At 47.3% G+C, this 10,062-nt stretch overlaps 1 protein-coding gene across 1 annotated transcript in view; it reads right to left on the reverse strand.

The window, feature by feature from the left end:
• Positions 1-5,055, reverse strand: part of LOC311136568 (biotin--protein ligase-like) — a gene marked incomplete at its 5' end in the record, with an annotated part of 37,559 nt that extends 32,504 nt beyond the window's left edge. Inside the window, 5 exon segments of the mRNA XM_084170753.1 lie at positions 9-1,069; positions 1,383-1,545; positions 4,034-4,183; positions 4,644-4,973; positions 4,975-5,055. Coding sequence (XP_084026879.1) covers positions 9-1,069; positions 1,383-1,545; positions 4,034-4,183; positions 4,644-4,973; positions 4,975-5,055 — 1,785 coding nt within the window.
• Positions 5,056-10,062: the final 5,007 nt, after the last annotated feature.

Genomic DNA, 10,062 nt, shown 5'->3' on the forward strand with positions numbered 1-10,062 from the left:
CCCTTAACCTGACACAGCACGGCCTCCCCTCCGTCCTCTCCACGCGTCACCCTGACGATGACCATGTCCTTGTCCCCACCATCCCCGTCCCACTTCAGCTCCCCCCAGAATTCCGTCTCTCCAGGGTCACCACCACCACCACTCTGGGGCTCCCTAACAAACACACTCCCGCTGGCCAGCACGCTCAGATCCAGCTCTGTGGTATCAGCCTTGGTGAAGCTCAGCCTGCAGATCTGGCTCCTCCTACTCTTCCTGGGCACCAGGGCCAGCCCCGTGGGGCAGAGGGTGGAGGAGAGTCCCAGGATCCTGCCACCCTGCTCCAGGTATGCGAGGAAACGGGCCTGGAGCTGGGGGGTAAGGGGTTCGTCTGAGGCCAGCACTAGCAGGGCAGCACTCCCCAGCCAGGGTTCACTGAGGGCCTGCTGGGGCCTCAGGGGGTACACCGTGTAGCTGTCCATGTCGATGCACTCGCCCAGCAGCGAATGCACCCTCTGGAACCTCTCCAGGCAGCCGCCCGTGAACACCAGCACGTTGGGGGGCTTCCCGGTAACGTTGACCCGCCGGCTTTGACCAACAAAGCTCTCTGCCTCATCCTCCTCGAACTCGTCCAGAGTCTCGTCCCCGCTGTCCGTGCACGTGGCGTAGTCGTCGGGAAGGTCAGGGATGTTGTCGACCGAGGCGTACTTGACGGAGAGGATGGTACTGTTCTCCAGCTCCTGGCACTCGTGGCAGCTGGACAGGTGGAGGTGGTGGCCGTGGCCCTCCATGTGCTGGTGGTTGATGCCCAGGGAGATGTCCCCGCTGTCCACCCCAGGGCTGGCTCCTCGTAGGGGCTCTGAGCCTCGTCTCTCCCCTAAAGCCCTCTGGATCTCCGGCGGTAGGAGCAGGCTGCCCTTCCTGTGTTGTGTTAGCTTGGGGTCGCCTCTCACTGAGAGTACCTCCCACTCGCAGGGAGAAGGCTCAGAGAGGATGATCTCAGTCTGTTTTTTGAGGGAGAGGGAAGTGATGTGCTTTTCCGACTTTCCCTTCTCCAAAAGTTCTTTGAATGCAGATTCTCGGAGCAGGACAGCTAGGGAAATGAGTACAAAGGGCAATATTTGAATTGCAAAATGTGTCCCTCTCTCCGTTTTAAGCAATGTGAAAAAATTTCACAATAGATTTGGATAATGTTTTTGGATATAGCCTAGCTAAATGAAGCACTGAGATGGCATTGGCCAACAACTGAAACGTATCTGCAGTTACTGAAAAAAATGGCCTCTTCAGAAATAGCCTTTAAATATTTAAAATCCTAAATTTACAATAAAGTTGAGGATAGGTATAAAACTGGATACACACTCCATGAGATGAGAAACCATTGACATTTAAGCAGTCAGGACACTCACAGACTATCTTTGAAGGCACTAGTCCATTGTCCAGCTGAAGGCGATCTTCCATAAACGCCACCCCAAGGCGGCTGAAGTTGTCAACGCTGGCCTGAGCCACGGCCCTGAACGGCTGCACTGGGCTACAGGCCAGAGGGAGACAGTAGTCTGACCACTTCAGCACCTAGACAACACAGCATATTACACAGGTCAGCAGGATTTAACCGTTAGTGGACAGTGGAAGGAAAAGAGGATCATATCAGACTGTTTTCTAGATTAGTTGGGATTGGGATTAGTTCAACAACCAACAGAACATAGATAATGCACTGCTTAACCACTTTTGAGAAACTACTGCTGCCTGAGTAAAATAACACTTTGTGTTTAAAGGGACCTTTAAATGGCTGAAGGGGAATAAAGGATCCCTACTTCCTCTCCAACCAAAACATTTTGGCTCCAGGATCTTAACATGGCATCTCAAGTGTCAGTTGATCCTCTGTCTGCCATATTAAAGACCTGCTTTTTAAAGCATGACTTCCAAGAGGCCAGAGGCTTCCTCTTTCCTTGAGCCTTTTGAAGAAAAATAGCCCAATTGAACAGAGTGGGGTTTCACTGTCCAGTGCAGTCCCACCCAGACGTGAGGAACAATGGAGAGGAGGTAAACACTCAGAAGGAAAGAAAGTGACTTGTCTAAGGTTCCAATTCTCTGTTCAGTCAGCAAAAGAGAGCATTCCCCCCGAACTCTAAAAGGCATAGGCATACAAGCATAGTCTCGAAAACCCGACCCTAGGCAACAGTGACTAGAGCAGGGGTCTCCAACAGGTCGATCGTAAGCTACCAGTAGCTCACAGCCCACCTATGAGTAGCTCGCCAAACAATTCAACCGCAAACTGTCACAAACAAATCTCACAAGTATCAGACACAGCAAGCTCCCAGCTACTATCTAATCAACGCATCATTGACATTATCCCACCCCTGGTTAAGCACCATTGGCTTAAAAAGCCAAACCTAACACAATATCTGCCAATTAATTTCCAGCAATATTGCCGTCTGTCTGTTTGGTGGGCGCGTTTGTCTATCACTGTGTGTAGCCAGTTGATGTGATAACGTCTTGTGGGTTGACAGAAATACTTTCCTCAAAACTTTCTCAATTAAATGTTAACTGCAAAGTAGGCTTACCCGGCAGAAGTATATCATCAGTAAGTATATCATTTGTATCTATTATTTGCAAACTTTGCTATGAAATGAGCAGCAGCACATTAGACTGCACATTCCTCACTGGCTATACTGAACAAAAATATAAATGCAACATGTAAAGTGTTGGTCCCATGTTTCATGAGCTGAAATAAAAGATCCAGGAAATGTTCCATAAGCTTATTTCTCTCAAATGTTGTGCACAAATTTGTTTACATCCCTGTTAGTGAGCATTTCTCCTTTGCCAAGATAATCCATCCACCTGACAGGTGTGGCATATCAAGAAGCTGATTAAACAGCATGGTCATTACACAGGTGCACCTTGTGCTGGGGACAAAAGGGACACTAAAATGTGCAGTTTTGTTACACAATGCCACAGATGTCTCAAGTATTGAGTGAGCATGCAATTGGCTTGCTGACTGCAGGTATGTCCAACAGAGCTGTTGCCAGAGATTTTAATGTTAATTTCTCTACCATAAGCCACCTCCAACGTCATTTTAGAGAATTTGGCAATATGTCCAACCGGCCTCACAACCGCAGACCACGTGTAACCACGGCAGCCCAGGACCTCCACATCCGGCTTCTTCACCTGCGGGATCGTCCGAGACCAGGCACCCGGACAGCTGATGAAATTGTGGGTTTGCACAACCGAAGAATTTCTGCACAAACTGTCAGAAACCGTCTCAGGGAAGCTCATCTGCGTGCTGGTCATCCTCACCAGGGTCTTGACCTGACTGTAGTTCGGCGTCGTAACCGACTTCAGTGGGCAAATGCTCACCTTCTATGGCCACTGGCACAGAAGTGTGCTCTTCACGGATGAATCACAGTTTCAACTGTACCGGGCAGATGGCAGATAGCGTGTATGGAGTCTTGTGGGCGAGCGCTTTGCTGATGTCAATGTTGTGAACAGAGTGCCCCATTTCATTTTATTGATGGCAATTTGAATGCACAGAGATACCATGATGAGATCCTGAGGCCCATTGTCGTGCCATTCATCCGCCACCATCACCTCATGTTTCAGCATGATCATGCACGGCCCCATGTCGCAAAGATATGTACACAATTCCTGGAAGCTGAAAATGTCTCAGTTCTTCCATGGCCTGTATACTCACCAGACATGTCACCCATTGAGCATGTCTGGGATGCTCTGGATCGACGTGTACGAGTGTGTTCCAGTTCCCGCCAACATCCAGCAACTTCGCACAGCCGTTGAAGAGGAGTGGGACAACATTCCACAGGCCACAATCAACAGCCTGTTCACACTGCATGAGGCAAATGGTGGTCACACCAGATACTGACTGGTTTTCTGATCCACGCCCCTACCTTTTTTAAAAGGTATCTATGACCTCTCCCCACCCTTTCAATTGTTGCATGTTAGATATATATTTTTGTTCAGTGTACGTTTTGTCACATATATGATTGACAGTCTACAAAAACGGACATTTTCTTTGCGTCTCGATAAATATACTTGTGATCCATACTTTTTTCTTTTCTGTAGTGTGATGATGAGCCTGGCTGCCCACTCTTTGTCCTGACGTAGCCTCTATGATGAAAGAAATGTTCTCTATCCGCGGGCCACAACTCAGAGAGGACCCCCACAAAAGAGTCCACTTGCTGAGGTCATCACATGCCTAGGAACAATAATACAGACAACATATACACTGATCTACAGTATGGACACTGATGGTATAGATAGATATTAAAGCATGTTTTAGAAAGTTAGTATGATCATTAGACATTAGTAAGACTATGACATCTATGAAACTATGTAGACTGACTGACATATAATGTAAGTTAATGTGCACCAAAAAGATCTGACAAGTTCACGCCAGAATTGACTGGATTTTGACGGGTTAGCTATTTACCTCAATCATAGAGCATGCAAAAACTGATAGCTAATAATGGAGGAGGCCTATTTCACATGGTCGGGCTCTGAATGTAACAGAGCAGCAGACTGCGTACCGTCACGCCTGTCATTTAGCTGGCAAGCTGGGCTTGCCCATTCAGCTTATGTTTTTGACAAGTGAAGGCCTCGGATGCTAGCTAAGCTAGCTAACATAACTAGCTAGCTATATCAAACAAACGTGTCACCTGAGGTTCGGTTATGTAAATAGCCTTGTCGCCCAACTTGAGAAAAACGTCCTCCTCAGGCAGAGGTGGACTGAGCTGCTTATTGACACTTTGCTGGCAGGTTGGTTGTCCTTTCTGAAGTCGAGGCTTCCCGAGTGGATTCAAGGCACAGAATGTGAAGCTAACGTTACTGGCCCTGGTTTTGCTCCCCCCGCACAATCTGTGCAGGGTGCTCCGAATAACTACTGTGTAGCACTTTTGAAAGCGCACCCAAAGGTAGACGTAGCACAACGTTATTAGCATTTTCTTTACATTTGGATAGCCGTTTTTGAGCCCATATGGTATGGCCTCTCCTCTGCACAGAGCTCAGATTCGACCTGACCGTTGCTTCCCTGTTGTTGACAGAATGGCTCTTCCCACTACAAATCGTCATTACGCATGCTCGCAGTCAGTGCAGACGAGTGGCACAGTTTCTAAACCCAGAGGCGCATCATCGCGAGACTTCCGGGAACGCTTTCGAAACAGACTGAAACAGACCAGCCCGGGGTTTGGGGTTTGAGAAGTCAATGAGAGAAGTGAACAATTCTTCTTTAGTTATTAATTTTCTCGAAAATTAAAGGAATAACCTAGATTCAAGCCTATGTCTTAAGTAGATTAACGTATTATTACTCCAACCACGTGAAAAATACAAACTGATACGTTTTCAGTTTCGTCAAAAACAACTTTATATCGAAGGGGTGCCTTTGCGTTGACGGCTTGCACATGCGCAGTTTGGCGGGAGACGACCGTTACACCCGATGACGTGTCCCTACGCATGAGCTTAGCTAGGCAACGTCGCCATGAACTCGCTTGCAAGTGTGATCAGGGATGTCTATTGGAGATACAGTTTTAGCCTATCTTCCTACTGTACTGTCTTTGCTAGTGGTGCGCGGGTCTGCTGTTTGTTCACCCGCAACCGCCCGACTAGGCCTATGTGATAAAGTGAAAATCTGAGGCCCACAACAGACCCACCCACTAATATAGAAAATGTGCTGTAGGCTACAGTCAGAGACAGCGGAAATATTATTTTGACAGGGGGTGCATTTTTTTGGTTGCTTGATATAGATATGTTTTTGCTTATACATTTCAAACATTTTGGCAGGCTATTTGTTAGTCAACTTGTCTATAATTGTACTGAACAAAAATATAAATTCAACATGCAACAATTTCAAAGATTTTACTGTTACAGTTCATATCAGGAAATTAGTCAATTGAAATAAATTCATTAGGCCCTAATCTATGGATTTCACATGACTGGGAATACAGATATGCATATGTTGATCACAGATACAGTGCATTCGGAAAGTATTCAGACCCCTTGACTTTTTCCGAATTTTGTAAAGTTTTTTCCCCCTCATCAATCTATACACAATACTCCATAATGACAAAGCAAAAACAGGTTTTTAGACATTTTTGCAAATATCACATTTACATAAGTATTCAGACCATTTACTTTGTTGAAGCACCTTTGGCAGCAATTACAGCCTCGAGTCTTCTTGGGTATGACACTACAAGCTTGACACACCTGTATTTGGGGAGTTTCTCCCACTCTTCTCTGTAGATCCTTTCAAGCTCTGTCAGGTTGGCTAGGGAGCGTTGCTGCACAGCTATTTTCAGGTCTCTCCAGAGATGTTCTCCCAAGTGGCGCAGTGGTCTAAGGCACTGCATCACAGTGCTAGCTGTGCCACTAGAGATCCTGGTTCGAATCCAGGCTCTGTCGTAGCTGGCCGCGACCAGGAGACCCATGGGGCGGCGCACAATTCGTCCAGGGTAGGGGAGGGAATGGCCGGCAGAGATGTAGCTCAGTTGGTAGAGCATGGCGTTTGCAACGCCAGGGTTGTGGGTTCGATTCCCACGGGGGGCCAGTATAAAAAATGATGTATGCATTCACTAACTGTAAGTGGCTCTGGATAAGAGTGTCGACTAAAATGTTTTAAAAAATTCTCGATCAGGTTCAGGTCCGGGCTCTGGCTGGGCCACTCAAGGACATTCAGAGACTTGTCCCGAAGCCACTCTTCCATTATCTTGGCTGTGTGCTTAGGGTCGTTGTCCTGTTAGAAGGTGACCCTTCACCCCAGTCTGAGGTCGTGAGAACTCTGGAGCAGGTTTTCATCAAGGATCTCTCTGTACTTTGCTCCGTTCATCTTTCCCTCGATCCTGACTAGTCTCCCAGTCCCTGCCGCTGAAAAACATCCCCACAGCATGATGCTGCCACCCCCATGCTTCACCGTAGGGATGTGTGACACTTGGCATTCAGGCCAAAGAGTTCAATCTTTGTTTCATCAGACCAGAAAATCTTGTTTCTCATGGTCTGAGAGTCCTTTAGCTGCCTTTTGGCAAACTCCAAGCAGGCTGTCATGTGCCTTTTACTGAGGAGTGGCTTTTGTCTGGCCATTCTACCATAAAGGCCTGATTGGTGGAGTGTTGCAGAGATGGTTGTCCTTCTGGAAGATTCTCCCATCTCCACAGAGGAACTCTGGAGCTCTGTGGAGTGACCATCGGGTTCTTGGTCACCTCCCTGACCAAGGCCCTTCTCCCCCGATTGCTCAATTTGCTCTTGGAAGAGTGTTGGTGATTCCAAACTTCTTCCATTTAAGAATGATGGAGCCCACTGTGTTCTTGGGGACATTCAATGCTGCAGACATTTTTTGGTACACTTCCCCAGATCTGTGCCTCGACACAATCCTGTCTCAGAGCTCTACGGACAATTCCTTCGAATGGTTTTTGCTCTGACAGGCACTGTCAACTGTGGGACCTTTTAGTTTTTTTTATACATTTGCAAACATTTCTATAAAACCTGTTTTCACTTTGTCATTATGGGGTATTGTGTGCAAATTGATGAGGAAATGTTTTTATTTAATACATTTTAGAATAAGGCTGTAACGTAACAAAATGTGGAAAAAGGGAAGGGGTCTGAATACTTTCTGAATGCACTCTACCTTTAAAAAAAAGTAGGGGCGTGGATCAGAAAACCAGTCAGTATCTGGTGTGACCACCATTTGTCTCATGCAGCGTGACATATCTCCTTCGCATAGAGTTGATCAGGCTGTTGATTGTGGCCTGTGGAATGTTGTCCCACTCCTCTTCAACGGCTGTATGAAGTTGCTGGATATTGGCGGGAACTGGAACACGCTGTCGTACACGTTGATCCAGTGCATTCCAAACATGCTCAATGTGTGACATGTCTGGTGAGTATGCATGCCATGGAAGAACTGGGACATTTTCAGCTCCCAGGAATTGTGTACAGATCCTCGCGACATGGGGCCATGCATTATCATGCTGAAACATGAGGTGATGGCAGCGGGTGAATGGCATGACAATGGGCCCCAGGATCTCATCACGGTATCACTGTGTATTCAAATTGCCATCAATAAAATGAAATTGTGTTTGTTTTCCGTAGCTTATGCCTGCCCATACCATAACCCCACCGCCACCATGGGGCACTCTGTTGATAACGTTGACGTCAGCAAACCGCTCACCCACACGACGTCATACATGTGGTCTGCGGTTGTGAGGCCAGTTGGACGTGTCACGAGATGGATTGGTAGATAAGTGTATAAGTGGGTGTAGTCTGTCAGTGACCAGGAGTGGTCTTGTTTTGATTAATTGTATTTCTGAAGAACAGAGGAAGATTGCAGTCAGCCTCAAAATAATCCGGACAACAGAAGTTTTGTGTTTTGAACTTCGGAGTAGAGCCCCCGTCAAAGGAGTCATCTCAGGGGTGATGACAGATGTTCAGGTTGAATCCCTGAAGAGAATTCCTGGTGTGGTTGGTGCCCGGTGTCTGACCCACTGGGTGAATGGAGAAAAATAAGAAAGTTTGTCAGTCCTGATGTTTATTGATCAAGAGCAAATACCTCTGTAAGAGCTTTTGTCCCCAAACCATTGCAGTGTAAGAATTGTAAAGGATTTGGCCATGTTTCAAGTGTGTGCAGACAGACAGAGGTATATTGAAGGACGACTATGTTGCAATTGTGGTGGGGATCATGAGGCCGACTTCCTGGAGTGCCCTGTAAGGGTGAAGGAGATTGAGGTGGCATAAGTTAGAGCGGTCAATCGAATCTCCTATGCGGAGGCATTCAAATAATTGAGAAAACAAATGTAGATGTGGGAGTGTTAAAAAGGTGGATTTTTGTGGCGTTCATTGCCATAGTTATAAACTGTACAGTAGGTGGCGGAATGCACATTAAATTGTGTGATCGCCAATATACCATAGAAGAGGTATTCGGGGGTGGGGGATCGGTCCCCTCTGCAAGTTTCCATGTCTTGTCTGTTTGTTGGGATCGCACTGGACCAGCGTCTGCGGGACACAAATTCTTACTGCTGAATTCGATTGAGGATGTGGGTGGCTGCGCTGACGACGAACTGGGGCTGTGGAGCTGAGTGGTGATCCGAGAGCAGAGGACCGAAAGAGGCATTGGTACAACGCACATTTACATTTGTACATTTTAGTCATTTAGCAGACGCTCTTATCCAGAGCTACTTACAGTGAGTGCATACATTTTTCATACTGGCCCCCCGTGGGAATCGAACCTAGCTACAGGAGGCCCTAGGAGCTTTAGCTCCGGCAAGTAATGGACGTGATTCTTCCCGTGTTCCCCTTACACAGCTCTTTCTCTCTCTGGGCCGTTTTGCCACGCCACTGAAAGCCACTATTATCGGCAGCTTTCCCTGACCAGTGTTGCCAACTCTTCAGTAAGGAAAGTAGCTATTGGCTGTCCTAAAAGTCGCTAAATGATGTCATCACCTAATTTGCATAATTGGCCATGTGCATGTAATTGTGATGGATGCTGTAGGAGAGAGGAATAACGTTGTGGGAGAGAGACAAAAAGTGAGTAAAAAACACCCTACATTTACATCCCGCCCTGAATGTAAGCCAGGACGGGATCAGCCAGCGGCGGCTTCCCGCATGCGCAATTCATTTGCAGTCTGGACGCGGAGGGGTGAACATCTCCTGCTCTGACTGCAGCTGGGAGGGACTGCTGCGCGAAGCCTGTGAGTGCTTTGGGACGGGGCTGGGGCCCACAGATGGCAGCACCCGCTGCTCATTGAGAAGAGTAAGAACGATACGTGCTTTGACGTCAGAGTCTCCAAAAGTCTCCAATAACACCAGAAAAATAAGCTAGATTTGTCGCTAGTTGCTTTTTTGAAAATGTGTCGCTAGAGGGGTCTGAAAACTCGCTAAATTTAGCGACAAAGTCGCTAAGTTGGCAACACTGTCCCTGACGTCTGTTTTCCTCTTGTTTGGCACCACAGGGGGGGGCCATCGCTGACGTCTACAAGCAGAGTCTCAGACCGGGTGCGTTCCAGGACAGGGAGCTGTGCGGATCTGGGTATCGTCATACAGAGATGTTTATTTTGTGGGGATATGTTGTCTTGTTTGCCTGTCCTCCTCCCTATT

Source organism: Coregonus lavaretus, assembly GCF_964263955.1.
Source record: "Coregonus lavaretus genome assembly, chromosome: 10".
NCBI lineage: Eukaryota > Metazoa > Chordata > Actinopteri > Salmoniformes > Salmonidae > Coregonus > Coregonus lavaretus.